At 53.7% G+C, this 21970-nt stretch overlaps 2 protein-coding genes across 4 annotated transcripts in view; both read right to left on the minus strand.

Moving 5' to 3' along the window:
- Window positions 1–5721: 5721 nt before the first annotated feature.
- On the minus strand, window positions 5722–10737 carry RHO (rhodopsin). The gene is made up of 5 exons (XM_047708673.1): window positions 10377–10737; window positions 8472–8640; window positions 7017–7182; window positions 6677–6916; window positions 5722–5832 (listed from the first exon to the last, which is right to left on the minus strand). The coding sequence occupies exons 1-5, from the start codon at window positions 10735–10737 to the stop codon at window positions 5722–5724; spliced, it is 1047 nt and encodes a 348-aa protein (XP_047564629.1).
- Window positions 10738–17759: 7022 nt separating this feature from the next.
- Window positions 17760–21970, minus strand: part of IFT122 (intraflagellar transport 122) — a 71395-nt gene continuing 67184 nt past the window's right edge. For all 3 annotated transcript variants that reach the window (XM_047744086.1, XM_047744078.1, XM_047744094.1), the window contains 5 exons: window positions 21859–21970; window positions 20926–21051; window positions 19178–19257; window positions 18686–18850; window positions 17760–18224 (listed from right to left, as the gene is read on the minus strand). In XM_047744086.1, coding sequence (XP_047600042.1) covers window positions 18135–18224; window positions 18686–18850; window positions 19178–19257; window positions 20926–21051; window positions 21859–21970 — 573 coding nt within the window. In that variant the 3' untranslated portion in view covers window positions 17760–18134. The remainder of the gene's footprint in view (window positions 18225–18685; window positions 18851–19177; window positions 19258–20925; window positions 21052–21858) is intronic.

The raw sequence follows: 21970 nt of genomic DNA on the forward strand, positions 1-21970 counted from the left end.
GGATTTTTCCAGACCAGATGTCTGAATTGAGAGAGGCAGTGGCCCATCAAAGTGCTCTAAAGTGAAATTAGAAAGTACTCCATCGCCTAGCACCCTTCATCGTTCTCCACTGCCCGTAAAGGGAAGCTTGACCTCTTGAGTCTGGCTCACGGAGCCTCTTTCCCCCTGGAGCCCTGCAGCCCAACCACTGTGGCTCTTGGAATGGGCTAGATTAAGAGCTGGCCTTTCTCCTTTGTGTTCCTTTTGTGTGTATGTTGGATGGATGCAGAAATGGCCCCAATTTTTCACCCCTGCCTGTGTCCATGTCCATTTGCATGTAACTTAGCAGCTCTTCTCATACTCCTTAAGTCTGAGCTGGTCTTGTGACTTGGTTTGACCAACAGAATACAGTGGAAGTGATGCTATGCCAGTACCAATCCCATGTGAACAGGCCCTGGCTAGTTTGCTGGATGCTCAGAGGCCCACAGCTTGGGCACCCCTGTCACCCAGCCCATAGCTGGCCCACTGGCCAAACCTTCAGTTGACCAAAGATGCTTTAAGGAGACCAGCAGGAATTGATCAAGCTGAGTCCAGATCAGCAGAACAACCTGGCTGACCCACAGAGTCACAGGCAACAATACATGGTGTATTGTTTTCAGCCACGAGGTTTGGGGGTTGTTTGTCATGCAGCATAAGCTAACTGATACAGTCTGCCTAGAGGGCCTTTCTTCATCCCCACCTACCTTCTCTGGATTGTTTCCCATTCATCTTTTCAGCCTCAGTGTAGCTCAGAAAAGCCCTCCCTGACTCCTTAGGAGGTTAGGATCCCCTCGTCTGGTTCCAGCAGTCCCTGGAACCTCCAGCACTCTGAGGCACAACTCTCCTACACTAGCCCCTGGAGGGCACGGGGTGGGGGTGGGCAGGGTTGTGTCTGTCTTGTTCCTGGTGGTATCCCTGGTGCCTAGAACAGTGCCTGGCACACAGTAGGCACTCAGAAACCACTGCTATGGAACCCCAGTGCCAGAGCCCAGCCTGGCTGAGTGGAGGGAGGCCTGAGAACCATCTGCAGGAACCATGTTAGAGCAGGAGGCGAGATGAGGCAAAGAGGCACATGGTGCTGGCACAAACAGGGGCCGCAATTTTGATCACATTGTGGGGAATTTCCAAGAATTGAGAAATAGAGAAAGACTCAAGAGATACAAACATTCCCACAAGCTTCAGATGAAACCCTGCTCCTGGGCTGTGCCAGGATAGAGTTTTGCATTTGGAGGGAAGAAGTTCTAAAATGCGCTGCAGATCTAAAAATTCTTCTAGAGGATTGCCTTTTCCCAGGGAAATGATAACTGTAAGGTTCAGGCTGCTGTAGAGAGGAAGGCTGCTCCGTGTACTTACGTGACTCCTACTGAGACTGGTGTGGGATTTAAGTCAGGCTGACAACTGTTTTACAATTTTCAAACCCTGAGTGGGGGCCTCCTACATGTGAACCCTCTCATAAGCCTGAAGATTATAGTTCCAGACTTTTAGAAGCAACAGCAGAGTGTTAGTTTTGTGTAACTCTAGCCCCTGTGGCATCAAGGAATTGGTGACTTTAGTCAATGAATGCATAGAGGGCAGGGTGGAAATAGTAATAGCTACCATGTTCTATGTCCACGTACATTTTTATATTCACTATTTTATTTATACATGAAGAAGCTAAATTTCAGAGAGGACCTGCACTAGATCTTCCCAAGTCCAGAGGGTGGGCTGGAACCAGGAAGCCCTCTGTTTTAGTGACGAAACCAGCTATAAGTCCAGAATAACAGTTGTTTAAACAAAAAACCATGAAGTCATTGTCTCATGAGACTCTTCAAGAGTGAGTTGTGCAGGGCTGAAAGGCAACATGGGACACCCAGCCAGGCTCCTTTTTGCTTGCTGCTGTGCTATTCTCTGACCACAGATTCTTCCTCATGATACAAGATAGCTGTTGCAGTTCTGGTCATCATGACAACATTCCAGCCATCAGACAGGAAACAAGAGAAGGGGAGGATGCCTCCATTCTCTGAAATGTGCAACCCAGAACTGCACATACCATTTCTGGTTATACGCCATTGGCCAGACCTTAATGTCATGCCACTGCAGACGCAAGGGAAGCTGGGAGATGCTGTCCTGTGCTGGGTCGCTAGGTGCCCAGCTAGAACTTGGGGTGATATCACTAAAAGAAAGCAAAGGGAATGAGTATCAGGGGCAGTTAGCATTTGCTTCTGCCTTTCCCAACACCCCTCCATTATATTAATCTCTTGACCACCACCCCGGGGGCTGCTCCTTTGAACTTGGTTCACATTTCTGGGAAGGGACCTTGCGTTTATCCAGTGTCTACCGTGCATTGCAGTTTTTACAGCAATCATCTCATTAGTCTCTATAGACAATTCTACCAATTGGGATGAGTCTCCTCTTTAAAGTGAGGGGCCTGGAACCGAACGAGGTTTGAGGTAATGGTCCGAGGTTGCATGACTGGGAAGGGCACCCACTGTCTCTCTGGGGGCACCCTGGGGTGTCAGGAGTGCAAGTCTCTACTGAGGGGGCATAGGGTAGGCTGCCATCAGGCTTTGCCGCCTTGGTGGTGGTACCCAGGTGGGAGGATCGGTTCATGCTCTCTGCTCCCAGAAACAAGATCAGGGGTGAGAGAGCTCTGTGTCCTTGAGGCTGGCCAGGTCACAGCCCAGACACTTGCTCCCTCCAATCCATCTCTGAGTCCCCAGGACATCCTGGCCCAGGGTCAGCTTCCTTAGGCCGGGTTGAATGAAGATATGATTGTATACAACAGGCGTTCCATAAACCAGTTTGCCACCTTGAGCCTGGAGATAAGGTAACACCCCCAACCCAAGCTAAGCCAGCAGCTTCGGCCTTGGTATATAGCAGGTGAATGTCGAATCAATGATAAATGAAAGCGAGAAAGAGGACTTCCTCTCTACCAGGAAAAAAACAGAGACTTTTCTGGTTTGAGAGTAAAGTTTTTTCTCTGGATATGAGACTGAAACAAGCATACCACTCGCCAGAATAAGTACAGAGATGGGGTGGTGAGGAAGCAGGGCTGCCCACAAGGCGGGGCAGCAGAAATGCCCCTGCCTCTCCCACTGCCTAACACGTCGGAAATGGAGTGAGACCTGTAGGACCAGCCACGGGAATCTTCTTTCTCGTGTCTACAGTGTGGGAAAGAGGCCTGGTATCGCGGGCCATCACCACTTAAACAGAGGCCAACCCCTCTGGGCCGCTGTTAGTTCTGCCCACCCTGTCTCTGGACCTCCTCCATCTGGTAACGACATCCCCCAGGTATCCCTTGGGCTCCTTCCTGTCCCCACCCTCACTCAGACAGTTTGGTTTATGTAGGGATGGGTGGGCGATGGGGCGGGGGGGGGGGGGGGGGGGGAGGTGTGCTCAGGTGACCCAGGTCTGGCCAATCAGAGGATGGTGTAGGGGTGATTAGGTGACCCTGGCCTGGCCAATGAGAGCCCTACCCAGTACCTTTGCTGGAACTGTCAGGGAAAAAGCAGCTCACTTTCTGCAGGGCTTGCTGGTAGGTGTTTGTGCTACCTCTTGGGAATAGTGAGCTTGTGAGTGGGGCCAACATAGGGAAAAGTGTAGCCAGAAGGAGAGATACAGAAGTCTGAGCACATCTGAGCCCCTGCATCCAGCTGTGCCTGAAGCCCTGGGCGTTTCATTTATGGGAGCCAATAACTTCTTCCTCTTGTTTTAGCCTATGGAATTAGATTCCTTGTGCCTTGACCCCGAAGAAATCCTGACTGACATCACTGAGGGAGGCAGAGTAAAGAGGGGCCACAGTAGAGATCCCAGCTATCACCTGCTCCAGCCCCACCGTGGCCCTGAGGACCTTTCATCTCAGGATCCAGCCATCCTTTCCCACCTTGGAGGTTGCAAGTAACTCTTGGGACTATATCTCCATCCTTGTTCCCCTTGTGGATGATGTTCTCAGTAAGGCCAGCTCTGAACTGAAGGCCCAGTAATATTAAATCTCCCACCGGCTGCAGTGTGCCAGGAAGTAGGCTGGGCACATGAAGTTTGCAGTCCTCTTAAGCTCGGTTTAAGATTCCCTTTGGCATATAAGGAGACGCAGAGAGATGACAAAACTTGCCTGCAGTTTCACAGGCCACCTGGGTCTCTGTGACTCCAGAGTTGGGGCTTTTCTTGTTCCCAGGCCTGCTCCCTCTACCCCACACCCCTAAGGGGCTCTGCTGGTTGCCCAAACCCGGCATCGTGGGGGTGAAGGGTGGGTGTGGGGTGGGTGCCGCCCAGTTTCAATCCACTCTGCAGATAAAGAGCTGGAGAGCAACAAAACCACCACCATTAACCCTGAGTGTAGGAGCTGAGCTTTCAATGTCCCAGTTTGCCCAGGGTCCTAGCAGAGCTGTGGTGAGCTAGAGCTTCCGGCTTCCGTTACATGGAGCAGGGGCAGCTATGGAGGAAACTCAGTTCTGATGCAAAGAGTTCTGGTCAGCTTCGCAGCAAGAACTCTCCAGAATGGAGAATGGACTGGAGCTACTAAAGACAGGCTCACCCAGCAAGGGAGCTGGAATCTGGGACCCATGAACATCCCCAGGGAAGGTGGGCCCATCGGAATTTCCAACTTTTTGTTTGTTTTTTAAGCTCCTCGAGACAAGGGTAACTCAGCTCTTCATTAAGTGTGGGCAAGTGAATGAATATATACGGCCTCCAGAAGCTCCAAGCTGGCCCACAGTTGCTGTGGCCTAGTTGCTGGACAAGAGAGTGGGTGGTTTGCAGAAACTGAAAGAAAGGCCCAGCTCTCCCTCAGCTGTATTGGGAAGGGGAAGCACCAGGCCTGGGGCTCTAGGCCAGAGGTGAGACCCTGGGCCTTGGCCCTAGACTCCACAGTCCCCTGACGTTTTTTCAGTCCTGATGACTGCATTCTGCGTTCACTTGACTCTCCCCCTTTGCAGCCCAGCCATCAGCCCTGGTCTGGCCTTCACGCCTGGCTAATTTTAAGAAACCTGCTGAGGCTGGATGCTTAAGACTTTGCCCAATCTCAAAACAGTCACTATCAAGAGGAGATGATCATATTAATTAATTATATTAATTTATATTATTCATAATGTTAACTACAATCTGTACAGCCCTTTACCATTTACAAAGTGCTTACACGCTCTCACACACGCAGGCACCTGCACACACAAAATCCTATTTGATTTCACAGCAGCCATGCGTTGGCAGAGCCAGGGATCTGGGATTTCCAGAAAGAAAGTGAAGCCCCAGGGAGGGAAACCAGTGCTCAAGGTCATCAGCTGAGGGCCAGCTGCTGCTAAGGTGGTTTCGAGAGGATAGATGTGCTCTCCCAGCCCATTCATTCCTTCACTCATTCCTCCATTCATTCCTTCCTTCATCCATCTAGCATTTATTAAGCACCTACTGTGTGCCCCACTCTGTGCTAGACACTTATCCCTAAGCCGGAACACTTTTCCAGAGAGCAAGAGTTCTTTTGTTCTTGAGAGATGAGTTGGGGAGAGGAGGGACAGCGATCCCATGACCCCTGGGAACTCAGGACTCCAGATGGGGCGTTCTGGCCAAGTGGGGAACCTCATCTTTCTCTCAATAATAATAATAATAATTTTAATTCAGGGAGCCTGCACAGCCTGATTCCAACAGGCCTGGCTCCTATGGGGCAGCTGTGGCTGGGGCTAGGTGTGGGAAATGGGAGACTTCTACAGTCGGCCGTAGAGTCCTTGGCAGGGCTTAGGCCGGTGCCACCTGGCTGGTCTCCGTCTTGGAGGTGCTGGTGGAGGCCTCATCATCACCCAGTGGGTTCTTGCCGCAGCACAGGGTAGTGATCATGCAGTTCCGGAACTAAAAGGCAAAAGACACGAGTCAGGGTCAGGGTCCGCTGGAAGTGTATGTAGCAGACTGTGGTGGTTGGCAAGATTTGCCTCCAACCCCTTCCCTGCTTCTGGCCCTCCCAGGATCCACGCCCCTCTCAAATCTGGCTCCCTAGAGGGAACTTCGTAAGCACACGTGGCCCCGCCCCAGAGATGCCAGGGACCAAATCCAACAGGGTTTTGCTACTCATGACCTTCTCTGGTGTCCTCTGTGTGCCAAGGGTTATTTGTAAGTTATCTTATTTAACCCTAGAGTTTAGGAGTTCGCCCTTTCTAGGAATGAAGACACTGAGGGCCAGAAAAGGGCATGACTTGCCTAAGTCACACAGCTAGAATATGAAAGCTGAGATTTGAAACGGATATGCGTAACTCCAGAGACCACGTTTTCCCCCACTGGATCATGGATTCTGCAGAGAAGTCACTGGTCGATGTTTAAAGAACTGCTTTATCCATTCATCCCTCAGCATAAGACTTAGCTCTGTGTTCAGCTTTGTGGAGACTGGCACCATCGCATTCCCAGGCTTGGGACTTACACTCTTTGACTTTTAAAGTGGGTCTCCAGAACTATCTGGACTGGCACCTCTCATGCATCAGAGACACCAGGAGGGCTTGTTAGAAATGCGAGCTCCTGGGCCCACCCCAAGCTTCTGATTGTGTATTTCTCCCAGATGACGCTGATGCCCTGGAAGATACCAATCTCCCTGCCTGGTTTTGCAGGTGGAGTGACTGAGGCCCAGTCCGGGCTGTGGCTTGTCCTCTGCAGGCAGTGCCTGCAGCCTGGGGCCCCTGGACCCTCTTGCCCCACCATTAGGCACCTGCTTGTTCATCATGATATAGATGACAGGGTTGTAGATGGAGGAGGACTTGGCAAAGAATGCTGGGATGGTCATGAAGATGGGGCCAAAGTTGGAGCCCTGATGGGTGAAGATGTAGAATGCGACGCTGGCGTAGGGCACCCAGCAGATCAGGAATGCGATGACCATGATGATGACCATGCGTGTGACCTCCTTCTCAGCCTTCTGTGTGGTGGCCGACTCCTGCTGCTGGGCAGCTGCCTGCAGGGACACAGGGCCTCCTATCCAGACTCCCTTGGGACAGGGGCCGGGCTCATCCCAACCAATGCACGCATCCCCAGCGCCCGACATGGGACCATACCTCCTTGACTGTAAAGACGAGTTGGCCATAGCAGAAGAATATGACGATCATAGGGATGGTGAAGTGGACCACGAACATGTAGATGACAAAGGACTCGTTGTTGACCTCTGGGTTGAGTGTGTAGTAGTCAATCCCGCACGAGCACTGCATGCCCTCTGGGATGTACCTGAGCACCAGGGGTGTGCGGGGCAGGGGGAACAGGAGAGGGCATAAGGGACACCCACCTGTGAGGGACTTGGGCATAGGCTGCAGCCGGTCAGGGCCCTGGCTCGGCCAACACACCTGCTATGTGGCTGGTCTTGCTCTGGGCCTTGCTTTCCCTCTCTGTAAAATGGATGTGATGAAATACCTGCTTGGCTTGGCTGCGTGACTGTGGGGATCAAATCAACTGAGATGAGGGGTTCAAATGCACCTGGTGAAAACTGTGGTTTGGTTGTACAGCAGCCATGGTATCCAGAGATGGCCTAGTCTCTTGCCTAGCAGAGCCCGTATACTGCTGACCTGCGCTGGGTTTCCTCACCAGACCTGCTGCTCCCCATGGCTGGAGGCCGGGCCTCAGGCTGTGCAGGGCAGAGGTTGGTGGGGAGAAGGGAAAAGCTCCCAAACTCTATATCTGAAGCAGTTTGTATAAACCAGGGTCTTACTGACAGCGTAAGGGTGTCTTCTAGGCCAAAGATGGGCACACAGGTTAACTAAAGGATCTTTGCACATTTTGTAGAAACAAGAGGTCCCGGGGCCATGTGATTTCAGAGGATGGTGACAATGGAGTGGCCCGAGTGGCTGTTGGCTGTGCCTGGGGGGATGGGACTGGGCAGGACTAGAGAAGACAAGGGAAGATGCTGGAGGGGGCAGGCTCAGACCCAACAAGGAACAAAAAATTGACCCCAGGAGGATGAGAGAGGAGGGGAGGGAAGAGAGATTTGGAATTTCCTAGAAGCAGAGGGACGCGAGGCCTCTGGGAACCCACAGCCCAGTTTCCCAAACCACTGTCCTCCCGTCTCTCATCTGAGCCCCATTTGGAGATGATGGACTAGAGGCTGCAGAGGACCAAGTTCCCAGGGGCTACCATGTCACCACCGGCACTAGATAGACTTGGCCTCCCCAGGTGTTGAGGCCCAAGGTCAGAGGGAACTGCCTATGGGGCAAAGAGGATTGGAATCTGGCCCTGGCTTAGTTGAGGATTAGGGGCAGAGCCAAGGTGAAGGGTTGAGGCATCTTGGATTCTCCTTGACATGGGGGCTCAGGAGATGGGACCAGCCCCCATAGCAGCATTAGGGTCTGTTTCTCTCTTTCCCTGCCCTAAACCCCTCCCTTGGGAGAGCTAGCAGGGTGGGCATGGGGGGTAGGGGGCATATAAACTGGATGCCCAGAGCAGACAGTGCCAGCTTTGAGTCCTGGCTGGGAGACCCTACAAAGACCCCCTGGGGACCCTTCTTTTCTACTCAGTGTCATTACCTGGACCAGCCAACGAGGGGGGGTGCAGCACAGGCCAGGGCCATGACCCAGGTGAAGGCGACGCCCATGATGGCATGGTTCTCCCCGAAGCGGAAGTTGCTCATGGGCTTACACACCACCACATACCGCTCAATGGCCAAAACCACCAAAGACCACAGGGCAATTTCACCTGCAAGGCAGTCAGGGATCAGTCAGCACACCACCCACCTGAACCCTGCTGTCTGTCTAAGTAGGAAGCGCTCTTCCTGGAATGGAGAGGGCAGCCAGGAAGGCAAACTAGGGCAGGGCTGGAGCCAGGACCAGGGATGGAGAGGCGAAGGGGCTGTGGAGCAGAAGGACCCAGATGCAGAAGGAGAGTGAGCAGAGCATCCCCTAGGAAGAGGAGTTAGTTCAGTAAGGGCTCTGGGTTCGTGAGGAATGGAAAATCGGATCCCAGGGTCATTGTTACACTGGGAACCCTGTAGGGAGTTTTTACAGAAGAACATGTGCTTTTTGGGGTGACAGGCAGAGTGCCTGTTGGAGTTGGAAGTCCTTCCCTCCCTTGGAGAATGAAATAACCTGGGTCTGTGGGTCCACATAGGTAAAATCAGGACAGAATGGGGGGATTCAGATATCACCCCCAGAAACTCAATAGGGAGGTTGGCCATAGAATTTATCAACCAAACCGGGATGTTTCTGAGAGAGAAAGCAAACACGACTAATTATTACTCCAGGATAATAATCGTAAGCTGGCACCAACCCTACAGAGATGTGCCTGCACGTGGCACCTGCCTCACCCCTGCCTTCTAGCCAGAGACTTCCCAGCCCACTTCCAGCCTTTCTGTGTGGGGAAGCTCCTTCCCTTCGAAGAAACCCCATCCACAGGGAGGCATTACACTGTGTGATGATCTGTAGCTTTGAAGGATGCTTTTGAATAGTTTCTTTGACTGGAAAACCGATGGGGGTACTGCAAGAGATAACAGACCCCATTTAGCAGCTGAGCAAAGAGAGACCCGGAGAAGGGAAGAGACACATGCAGGGATGTGGGAGGGCAGTGACCAGGGCCTAGGTCTTCTGGCTCTGACCAGGAATGGGCCCCCTTCTCTGGGACACACAGCCTCTTAGGCAAGCAGGAGAGAGCCGAGGGCAGCTGGCAGAGCCTAGCACCAGCCACAAGGACTGCTCGGCCTCCTCGCCTCCTCTTTCCTTTACGTGTCCCCGACGCTGTTTCAGCCCCATTCCCAGGGAATCTCTAGCCATCACTGGGTGTTTGTCACCTTTGATGACCGCAGATCACGCAGCGGCAGGCCACAGGCAGGGGTGAAACAAGGGTCCCATATACAGACAGACCCTTCTCTGCAGGTCGGAGAGATGCCAGTGGGGAGAGACTGAGCCCACTGGCCAGCACAGGCGGATTCCAGTGGCTGGAGGACTGATCATCTGGGATGATGATCATCATCCCATCTGTTGGGACAGGACTGTCCCACCCTGGGCTGAGAGCCCTGAGAACAGGCATCTGTCCTGCCCATCTCTCTTCCCAGTGCTCGACATGGGTCTGACCCAGCACAGGTGCTCTGAGGGGAACAGAACAAGGCCTGAGCGGCCATTGTGATGTGGGCTGGAAACTCCACTCTAGCCCCACCATAGTGAGACCCCAGCAAGGCCCTTGACGTCTCTCATGCTCAGTTTCCCTGATATAAAGTAAGACAGCAGCACCACTCTACACGAGATCAACTGTGCCCAGGGCTGCCCTCCATAAACAGCCTAGTGTATCATCACTGATGCTGTTTTCAGATCAAGCAGATAATGCTGACAGATGTAGGGGGGAGAAGGCCTCTTAGCCACCATCCCCGGGCTGTCTCCAGATCCCTCTGCTCCCTCTGGCTCCTGCATCCCCCACCCCGCCACCCCTACCCTGGCTCATACCGCCCAGCGTGGCAAAGAAGCCCTCCAGATTGCATCCCGTGGGCCCGAAGACAAAATATCCGTGCAGGGAGGTGTAGACGGTGGTGGTGAAGCCCCCAAAGACCATGAAGAGGTTGGCCACGGCCAGGTTGAGCAGGATGTAGTTGAGTGGCGTGCGCAGCTTCTTGTGCTGGATGGTGACGTAGAGCGTGAGGAAGTTGATGGGGAAGCCGAGCACGATCAGCAGGAACATGTAGGCAGCCAGCATGGAGAACTGCCATGGCTCGGCCAGGTAGTACTGCGGGTACTCGAAGGGGCTGCGCACCACGCCCGTCTTGTTGGAGAAGGGCACGTAGAAGTTCGGGCCCTCTGTCCCGTTCATGGCTGCGGTCCTGGTGGCTGCCCCGTGGGCGGCTCAGACCCAAGAGTGCTGCGGAGGCCTGAGCTCGGCCACCCAGGGCTCTGGCTGGACAACTCCGTGTGCTGACCACCCCCCAGCCCTTTATAAAGTGACCTCCCCTCTCTAAGCTCCTGGCTGAATCAGCACCTGGGAGATTGGGGGCGTTATTAATCATATTAATCCCCACTGCTGCAACTGGGGGACCTAATTGGCTTCCAAGAGGGGCCAAGGTGACTCTAGACAGAAGCCTGGGGCCAGAGATGGGAGGAGCTAGGGGCCCTGGGAAAGAGCAGGAGGTCCGCCCCCAACTCTTCTGGTCCCCAGGAATCTCTGCTCCTATCAGTCTGGTGGCCATGGCCTGGCGTTGGGACCACTGGCTGCATGCCATGTCTCTCTCACTTCATGTGAGCTGGCTTTGTCTCCCCGCTGGACCACAAGTTCCCTGAGGGTGGAGGCCCTGGTAGTTCTCTCAAGTCTTGCAACCCCTCACCCAGCTCCCTACCTATTCTTCCCCACCTGTCACCTCCTGGCTCACTCAGGTGCCGGGACCTGACCCTAGCCCATCTCACCAGATTATGAGCTCCGTGAGGGCAGGGGCCATGTCCTGCCAGCTCTGCACTCTCCAGGCCAGACATACAGCCCGGCACAGGCCAGGAGCTCAGTAGGTATTCGGGTTGGAATTCACTCACTCTCTCGTTCATTAAATATTTATGTACAGACCACTGGGGATACAAAGATCCAGAAAGGAGGAGGTGATGGGGTGGGGAGGACTCTGGTGTGGGAGGAACAGATACAGGGCGGGGAGACTGTCTATAAAGGAGAGGCGTCTATGGAGGGGAAGTTTGGGTGTTTGAGGAAGGGGAGTATTTTGCTAGGTTGCCAAGTGGGTGAGACTGAAGTCAAGGGCTGGCGGAGGCTTGAGGCCTGTCTGGGCTGAGGCTGCACCCGGATTGCAGGGCCAGCTGTGGTGGGTCTCGATGCCAAGCTGAAGAGCCTGGGCAGCGGACAGTGGCTTGGGTAGATCTCAGGGGTAGAAACATGGCTCAAATGCACCCAAAGATATATTGGAGGAAGTGAGGACAGAACAGGGGAGCAGGGAGAGGGTGACTGGAGCAGGAAGGGGACAGAGGCTCTCAAGGCTCCTGAAGCAAGGCCTTGCATCCAGGAGGTGGCTATGTGCCAGGTGCTGTGCTGGGCACCAGATTGCTGTCGTGAGCAAGGCTGGCTTGGTCCCAGCCTCCTGGGAACTCCAGTGTGAAGGCTAGGCTGAGCCTGGAAATAGACCTGGTTGGACACTGTAGCACACAGGGCACACCCAGGGACGTCTGGTCAGTCTGGGCTGGGTCAGTGGGTCTTGGAAGCTGTGTGACAGGTAACTCCAGGAGGGCAGGTTCTGGGGGCAAATGGAGGCTTGGCATGGACAGGTCCACCCCATCAGTGAAGGGAGCACAGCCATGCTTCTGAGGAATGATGTGAGGCAGATTGGAGTGCCCAGCATAGGGGTGCTTGAGGACCACCCTCCAGCCACAGATGTGTATGGAGCACCTACTGTGCTCCCCAGACAGTGCTCAGCTCTGACAAATGCCGTGGAGAGGGATGATGTTTGCAGGAAGTATCGTTCTGTGGGGTTGTCAGGGCTTGCAAACAAATACATCCTGAAACCAATGGAATAGGAAAAGTTCCGATTGCCACCCCCTCCAACACACTGTCATTTGGAGCAGCCCGGGAAGGTGAAGTTTGCACAGTGAACTTGGTGATGGAAGGAGCCAGTAGGGGATGTGTCCCTGTCTCCAAGACTTCCTTCCCTAAGATTCTCTTTTGTGTAGTCCCTTTCCACCAGACCTATTCACTCAGGAGAGTACCCCCTTCCCTCCAGCCCGCCTGGGGCTCCAGACCCTGCCTGTACCAGGTGGTGTCAAGGCTTGCATATGGGGGGTGCTGATGAAATGTGTGCTGGTGGAATGAATGAGTGCAGGGAAGGCATGGGGGTGCGGTGTGACCTCTCGAAATTTAAGGTGCTGGCTCAGGGATTAGGCCCAATGCTAATGAGGTCAAGGTGGAGGGTTTGATTCTGACGTGGGCCCCAGTAGCCACATGGAGGGAGGAGCCCTGATTCCCTGGGCCAAGACCAGCCCACACACAGCCCTGTGAGCCCCCAACCCTAGACCTTAATGCCTTGCCTTCACCTCCTCCTAATGCTTAGAACACCCTGGAAACTTCTATGTTCTGTTCACATGTTTTTTTGTCCATCTCACAGGCTGTCATCTGAGCAGGCAGGGGTGGAGGGGGTCTGCCCAGCTCTCAACAGGGTTCCTGGAGCCGAGCGTGGTGCTCGGCACGTAGCAGAACGCTGTAAATCATTTCCCCATGCACTGGAGAGAGCTGGGATTTCTGTCTGTTCTGTTCACTGGAGTATCATCCTCAGAGGCTGGCACATAGTAGGTGCTTAGTATTTGTGGATCAAGTGAGTAGATCTAGGTTATCTCAGTCAGTGCTTCCCTCTCTAAGTCTCAGAATTTAATGACCCTCCCTCACAGGACCATGGCCATGGGGAATTAAAGGCCTCACAGGGTGACATTGCACTGTATTCTGTGAGGGACGACAAAGAACCTTTTTTTAAACTAAAAATACTCCTTGTTCAGAGCAACTGGCTCACAGTGAGCAGTTAGTCATTAGAAGTCACCTCCTCTGATCCTCCCTACTACATTGCACAGGTGGAGAGACTGAGGCAGTGGGTCCGTGGCCCAGGTCATGTGACAAATCTGGGCTGTCACCTGCCTGGCCTTGCCTCCCTCCCCACACCAAAGACAGCTCTCAGGAAAGATCTGCTGCCATTCATACCATGGTATAAATGACCAAAAAAGGGTTGTGCCGGGCTGATGGGAAAGCCACTAGCCTGACTCACACGGGCCTAGGGCAGCAGTGGTGGCCCAGAGGGCAGAGGGTGGCACTGGATTCTAGCCTGGGGAGGCTTCTGGCCTTTCTGGCCTCAGTTTGTTGGAACTAGGAAACCTTGGGAGATCCATGCCCACCTGCTGGGTAGACATGACCTGCTTTCCCACCAAGGCCCAGTCACAGACCTCCTGACTTTACAATTTAGGTGTCATGGTCCCCCTCAGTTGGGCATGGTCCCTTTACACTTACCCTTACATCTGGACCAAGACTCTGTAGGCACATAGCCTGGGTGCAACCCAGCCCCCTCCCTTCCCTATGCTTCAGTTTCCTACTCTGTTGCCTATAAGTGATCAGTGACCGACAGTGTTAGCCTCTTAGAGTCTAACTCAGTTTACAAAGGTCTGGTCTCAGTTTGCAATGCACTCCTTGGTGAGGACCCCAAGTCTACAGACGAGGGCCCCCACTCCATCCCACTGGTTTTCTACTCAGAACTGATCACTATCAGCGATGGTCTTATTTGTCCCCTTACGACTCACTGCCCACCTCTCCAGAGTCCAGGGCTGGCCTCGCCTGTACTTTGCTGCATCTGAGCAGGCAGCTTGGGGTAGCGGCTCAATAAATAGTTGTCAAATGAATGGATGACTCCTGGCCCCTCGTTAGGAGGTCTCATTCCATACCCTCTGACCACTGAGGAAATGGGCTCGGAGGGTTAATGTTCCTCAGCAGAGCCAGAAGTGAACCGGCTGTCTGACTCCCCAGTCCGAGCTTTCTTCTCCCATGCCAGGTGCTCCAGAGAGGGCCCAGGAGCACACCAAGGGACAAGTCCCCAAGTGGGTGACTTTCTGAGCCATTGGCCCCTCAGTCAGGCTTGGGGATGATCTGTGGAAGTGGGCAGCTGGGGGTGGCTCTCTCTGAAGATGATGGCACCTATCTCTAGGTTTCTTGAGCCCGGCCCCCTTGGAGCCCAGGTGCAGGGCTCTGACTTGGCCATGGAAGATTAGGGGCTTAGCAGGTAGCACACAAATAGCTCTTAAGCCTCTGCATAGAGGTGCTGCTGCTTCAGCAGCTTCCTCCTCACCCCCCATCCTCCCCCACTCCTCCTCCCCATCTCTGCTCCCTGGCTTAGCCCCACCTGGCTGCATCACCATGGCTGAGTGAGGGCTTGGACTGAGTTGAGAATGTCAAAGGGAAGAAAGGAAGGAGACAAATTGACTCTCCTCCCCTTCCTTCCTCTTCTCCTCCAATCCCACTTCTTCCCTCCTCCCTCCCTGCAATTCCCTCTTCATATATATATATATATATATATATATATATATATATATATATATATAATTTATTTATTTGACAGAGATCACAAGTAGGCAGAGAGGCAGGCAGAGAGAGAGGAGGAAGCAGGCTGCCCTCGGAGCAGAGAGTCCGATGTGGGGCTCGATCCCAGGACCCTGGGACAATGACTTGAGCCGAAGGCAGAGGCTTAACCCACTGAGCCACCCAGGCGCCCCATTTCCCTCTTACCCCGACATTTGCCAAACACCGCCTATGTGCCAGGCTCGGGGCTAGGTGCTGGGGACACTCAGATAAATCCTATATATTCCCTGCCCTCAAGGAGCTCCCAGTTTTGGGGGCCAGCTAACAAGGAGATAATAACCATGGGAGGCAAGGCTCTGCTCCCAGGCCCAGTGCTGTGGGATCCCAGAGGAGCAAGGTGTGGAGCAGGAGGGAGGCAGGAGGCTTAGGCCGGGGGACAACTGTCCAAGGCACAGGGAGCAAAGGGCCAGCTGGCCTGGGGCCTAGGGCCAGGGAGGGCAGGCCTAGGAGTCCGGATGCTAGCTGCCTGTCAGTGGAGAGGGTTATAAGCAGGAGAGGGGTATGATCAGATTCCCATTCTAGGAAGATGTTCTGGAGTCTGGGTGGAGTGTTGGGATAAGTGCTTGACCCAGGATGAGAGCTCTGCCCAGTGCAGACCTCTTTGCTGAGGCCCCCACTGGCCCTGAGGCTGGCACAAGTGGAAGGTTGCCTGGTATCTGCCATAGGCAGATGGGGCCTTGGAGATGGGACATCTCTGCACCTGTGTGAGAGCCATGAGGGGCTCCTGGCTTCAGTAGCCTCACTGTGGGTGCATGGGGGACCCACATGGTTGGTTGGACTCACCCAGCTGGTTGAGGCCAGGCTAGAGGCAGGCCCACCTAAGGCCTGGCCTGGGGCTCTATCTGGGCCACACAATCCCCCTCTTCCTATTTCCTTCTTCCAGGGATGTGGGCAGTGTTGGGGACTTGGGAGGATCAAGTCCCAGCCTGAACAACCAAGCTGTGCAGTCTCCAGCAGCCATGTCTCTCTCCAGGCCTCAGTGTCGTCTTAGTGAAAGGGGCATTTCAACATCCCACGGTGCCTTCCTTGTAGCATGTGAAGGGTCGTCAGGCTCCTCAGATGGAGACTGAGGCTCGAGCCTCAAGCGGGAGTACGCCCTTTTGCACACATGAGAAAACAGCCTTGGAGAGAGAACAGACCTGGTCAAGACCCCATCTAGTCTGGGACCGGGGAGACACAGAACAGAATGCTTAGGTGTAAAGGCTGTGCCTGGGTATGAATCCTGTCTTGGCTCAGTATTATTTGTTGAAGGAAAGGAGAGAATGTTGCTGAGCCTCAGTTTCATCATCTGCATAATGGGCACCCTGGAGGCTGTGGAGGATTAAATGCCTGGTGTCTGGTACTCAGTGGGCATTTGACTTAAAGGCAGCTACAGTGATTGTTTCTCAGACTCAGACCTTGAGAGCTCAGCTTCTTGGGGGCAGCAGAACTTGGCATGGCACAAACTGGTTTTTGTGTTATTCAGCTGAGATGATGCATGCTGGAGTCTCAGGCTGGGCCCCTCCCCCTGCTTCTAGCCACGGACCATCTGATCTGTCACTGTGATTGACGCCTGTTGGGTGGCTGGGGCTGTTTTCTCTCTCTCCCCTCTTCTTCCCAGCCATATGCAAATGATTTTAGTTCAAGTAATGCGCTAATGGAAATCCTAACACATTAATAAATGTTTAGCAAGAGAGAGAGCATGCATGATCGTAAGTAATTAGACACTCAACGGAGGAGTTCTGTTGGCACAACTGTCTGGCTCTCTTTATTTTCCTCCATCATCTCCAAAGAAGTGCAGGAGGAGGCAGGGGAAAGAGGTAGGGCAGGGGCCAGCTTCAGGACTCACCGCTGGGTGGTCTCTGTAGCCACTCCCTTCTCGAGGTCTGTCTTCATCCCCCCAGTGGGGACATTTGTCCCACTCTGCCCACTTCACAGATGAGCTGTAAAGTATCAATATCTGATCACCAGGGTGGGTTTCTTATCTGACAGCCCAGTTCTCTTTCCCTGCTGTCAGGACTTTGCACAAAGCTCTGGATCATTGATACCTCTGGGGCAGGTAGAGTGGAGGGCAAAGGGAACAGGGGTCTCAGGGCAGGACAGATCAGGGTCTTACACCCAGGGCTGGGTGAGCCCTTGGGCCCAGTACCTCCACCCAACCCCATGGCTGCAAAATGGAAATCATAACCCTTCCATCACAAGGCTGGTATGAGAACGGAGACAATATATGAAAACTTGGCTGGCACAGAGAAGGTCCCCAATAAATGTCAGCTCTCCCTCCCCAGCCTCCCATGTGCTACTCAGTCTTGCCCTTGAGCCGCTGAATCAGACATTGTTGATGCTCAGGGGCAGGGACCTTAGCAAAACCTCAAACAGATCCACTAGCTTCAGGACCTGGAGGGAAGGGGAAAGTCTCAGTGGGGTTGCGGCCTCTGTGGAGCTGGGGGAATGGGGTGAAGGAGGGGGGCCTGGCCATAGCCAGAAAGCAGAGGGTAGGCTCCAGAACCTCTGAGGAGAGGCCCTCTTTGCTATCTTCTCTGGAGCCAGGAACCTCATTTTCTGGTCAAGGCGGAGCCCCACCAAACCAAAATAAATAAGTACCCATTCCCCTACCCATTCCCATATTGCCATTTCGATTAGATTACATTTTAAGAGCAGGCAAACGTAATGTTCCTCTCAGATCAAATTAGAAACAGGTGCACTTTTGCATAAGGAAATTAAGTTGCAGACAATATGAAGATTTGCTAAAATGCAGACACTGATGAAAATAAGTAGCCCTTTTATTTGTAATTATTGAGGCAATCTGTTCGCAAAGTGTACATGTTAATGGTCTGACAGATCTGTGGACTCCAGCAGGCTGCCACGAACAACTCAGAGCTTTTCTGAAAGTAACAGATTTTTTTTCTTAGAAAATATATGTACATTCTCTTCTCCATCTCCTGGTGCTATTTACAAGGCCTGAAATGCCATAAATAGGAATTCCGTGGTTACACAAGGCCCCTCCCTAAAATACACACTTGATCTGGGCAGAAGGTACATTCTGACAGTTTAACTCTTTCAGCTTAACTCTTCTTCCTTTGACAGCCCAGCCAAGTGCGAGGTGGCCCTGGTGGGAGCGCTGGTTCTGAGGGGGCCAGTCAGGGGCTAGGGTCGTCAATGCGCCTCCGACAGTAGGGGCAACAGGTGTGCTGAAGCACCAGCAGCTCGTAGTCCTCCGAGTGGAACATCTGAGGGGAAAAGGTCATGACCCAGGGCCAAGGCCTGAGCCTGGCAAGGACTCCCACCCTTCCAAGGGGAGGAGGCTTGGCAGTGAGTCAGGGCTAGAAACACCAGACCTAGAACACCTTTGTCTGAGGAGTGAAAGGGAGGGGAAGAAGGGTCTGGGGTCTGAGGCCCCTTTTTTCTAAGTGAAATTCCAAGGTATATCACACTTGCCTGGGCCTTCCTGGTTAGGGGCAGGTACAGAGAGCACAGGGTCAGGGGTAAGCCCACTCCAGACAGCATTCAGAACAGAAGTGAGAAGAGGGAGGGCCTAAGGACGGCCGAGTCTCTTCCCAGCTCAGAGCCCTGGCCTTGGGATCACTTGTGCTCCTCCCAGATGCCAGGTGTCTCCAAGGGGACACTTGGGAAATGGAAAAGCAGCAGAAAGAAGAAACTGGTAGCCACACAGGAGCTGTAGGCACGGTACCTGGAAGCAGGAGGGGCACATGGTGATGGAGGCATCCGGCAGGAGCGAGCGGAAGTACTGCCACTGCAGGGGTGGGGGCCAGCGTTTGATGAGGACGTCCCGTCGACTCATGGAGCGCAGCACCGACCGGTTCACCACCACAGGCACAAACTCGGAGCCACCTTGCTGTAGGATGGGCAGGTGGAAAGCAGGGGACACCCGTGTTCTCAGCCAGGGTGACATGTTTATATGAGTCACGATCCCAGAATCTTTGGGGCAACCAGGGAGGACCCCAGAGACTTCCCCTGCTGGGTACCTTCACAGAACCCTGCCAGGTCATGTAGCTCCTGCTAGCCATCTCTAGTGATGGGGTCCCCGCCACCACGACTCCACTGCAGCCCAGACAAGGAACAAGTCCGCTTCATGCCCAAGTGTGTACAGGAGAAGGGACCTCCGAACCCCCACCCAATAGGCCTCATGCACCTCCATAGCTCATCAGAGAGGTACCCTCACCTCAAAGCTCAGCTTTGCCGTGAATGGGTCATCATCTCCCATGGAGTCCACAGTCTCATCCAGCCTCAGAGTTTGGGAATCTGGAAGGGTCTGGTCAAGGACAGAACCTGAGGCTGCGTGGGAAATAGGCCCCACCCTGCACCCAATGCTTTTCACAGGAGCTTTCTGTGGGCCTGGTGTGTTTCTCTATGACTCTGTCTATGGCATAGGTTTCTAGATGGAGGAATGGAGGGCATGCAAGCCAGGGAGGAGACAGCCCTGGACACACAGAGGCTGGGACCAAGCCCCAGTGCCCAGGAGGGAAAGGTGCTCTGATGGGACCTTTGCTGCCCCACACAGACCACACCATGGCCCACAGGGGCCTGACCAGAAGCATCAAGTGAGCAGAGACTTTGGGCCTGCTGTGGGTGGGAGTAGAAATAATGGGCCAGCTGGAAACCAATGCCAACAAACTTGGCAATTCCTGGAGAAACACTTAGTAATCACTGGGTTGCCTGTAGGCACTTGAGATGGACTTGCAGGTCCTATTTCATGGAGAAGGGGGTGAGTGCTCCTGCAAATCCTAAGGCCAGCTAGACCAGGTTGAAGGTGCTAAGGAGCTGCCTCCTCTGCCAGGTGGTGTCAGAAGAGCTGATATGAGGCCAGGGCGGCTGGGGCTCCCACAAGGAAGAGTCCCAGGGGAATGGAGGCTGCTGGTGCCGAATCAGGTATGAGACGTGGTCCCACCAGGCAGCAACAACCCAGGCAGAGCATCTGATTTCTGTCTCACATCTTTGGCAAACAACTCCCTGGCTTTTCCTTTCTCCTCTGCTCCTCAAAATGTAAAGTGTGGCCCACAGACCAGCGTCATTGGCATTACCTGGAAGCTAATGGAAAGTCAGGCTCCCATGCCCCCAGACCTGCTGATCCAGCTGCTGTGTGCTAGCAAGGTCTGCAGGTGCTGAGTGTGCACAGTCACATGTAGAAGCCCCATCCTGTGTCCAGGTGGGACAGTGAACATGGTCCTAGCCAGAGGGAAGAGCTGAGGTGTGGCCGACCCAAGCTGTCCCGGCAAGGATGTGCCTTATGGTTTTGCTGTCATTCTGGGAGGAATGTCAGCCCTTTCCACGGATTTTAAGGCTGATAGGATGCAGGGTTGGTACTGCTGGTGGGATGGGGTGGGTGCTGCCAAAGAATGAAGCCACTCGAAGGACAACAGAGCCGACAGGCCAGGAGACAGCCTCCCACCAGTGCCAACTGAGCACCTGGATCCGGCTGAGTGTCCAACTATGGCTAGGCTTCTTTACAGCCTTTTGTTTGCTCAGCTCGATCATGGTTTTTCTGTCTCTTATACACAAACGTGACCTGACTAGAAAAGATGATACAGACATCATATGCTGTGTTGGTTGCTCATGAGCTTTGTGTGGCCAGAAGGACAGATAGTACCTTCTAGGAGCCAGGTGGGTGGGAGGCCCACCTGGAAATGAAGCAAAGGTGACTATCAAGCACCATCTCCTCTTCCACATGCCTCTTCTGGGCCTGTGGGCATGTACTGTCCCCTTGGTGCCTCTGTGCACTGGCCAGCTCTTAGCCTATTGCCAGCCCCTGTCCCTGCCACCATGCAGGCCTCTCCAATCACTCGGCAGTGGCCTGCCATGCCCATGCCTCCACTGGGCCAGCCATCCCCAAGCCTCTCCTGCCTCCTGTCTTACACCCAGGCCTCATGCTCAGTTGGCACACACAGGAGTCCAGCTGAGCATCCAGGATACTGTTGCTTGTAATCTCTTGCCATTTGTTCTCACGCTTGTGTCTTGGTGCTTCCAGGTCAATAAGGGAAACAGCTTCTTCATCAGTGATCCCCTCTTCCAGGTAGAATTCAACCAGGTGCAGCACTTCTAGAGGGCACAGGGCATGGGGAAGGCCATGGGATGGCTGCCTCAGGGGGAGCCAGGGCCTGGGATGCTCTCACCAGGCAGCATGAGGGGAGGTGGGAGCAGGCTTATCACCAAGCAGCAGGCTTCTTTGTAAGCAAGGAGACACAGTAGGGCCTCTTTCTGCCCACTGCACATCTGGAGGAAGCAGGCATGTATGCATGTGTGTGCATGTGTACATGTGTGCATGGGTGAAAACCAGTAGCCTTTAGCACCCCTTCTTCCCACTAATAGCCAGATGGGCTCCTCTACAAGGGAGGAGGAACGGCCTCTGCCCAGCTACCTGGAAGGGGTTTCTGATTCTTTGTCAACGTAGAAAGAAGTGGGACTTAAGAGCCCATCTTATGAAGGGTTTGAAGGGGCGGGGGGTGGGAGGTTGGGGGAACCAGGTGGTAGGTATTAGAGAGGGCACGGATTGCATGGAGCACTGGGTGTGGTGCAAAAACAATGAATACTGTTATGCTGAAAATAAATTTAAAAAAATAATAATTACTAAAAAAAAAAAAAAAAAAAAAAGAGCCCATCTTAGCCTTCCAGACCAAATGCCCAACCAGTGGCATCTAGGGCATTTATGTCATGCAAAGCCCCATACCAGGCTCTGAGGGGTGGGTGCTTCAAATTTGGGCAGCACTGGGTCTTATTTCTGGGAATCCTTTGTGACTGTGCATCTGGTGGGGTGGGTGTCACACTGTCCCCAGTTTACAAATGAGGACACGTGTGGCCAATCAGCAGCAGAGAGAGCCCAGCCATCCATCTGCACGTCAGACTCACCATAGGAAGAGGCAGAGAAGACGAAGGGCTGGCGGCAGTTGATGCAAACGTTGCCCAGGTTGTTCAGCAGCGGGTTGTTGGTGGAGCAGCGGTAGCACAAGGGCACCAGCTC

Source organism: Lutra lutra, chromosome 1, assembly GCF_902655055.1.
Source record: "Lutra lutra chromosome 1, mLutLut1.2, whole genome shotgun sequence".
Classification (NCBI taxonomy): Eukaryota; Metazoa; Chordata; class Mammalia; order Carnivora; family Mustelidae; genus Lutra; species Lutra lutra.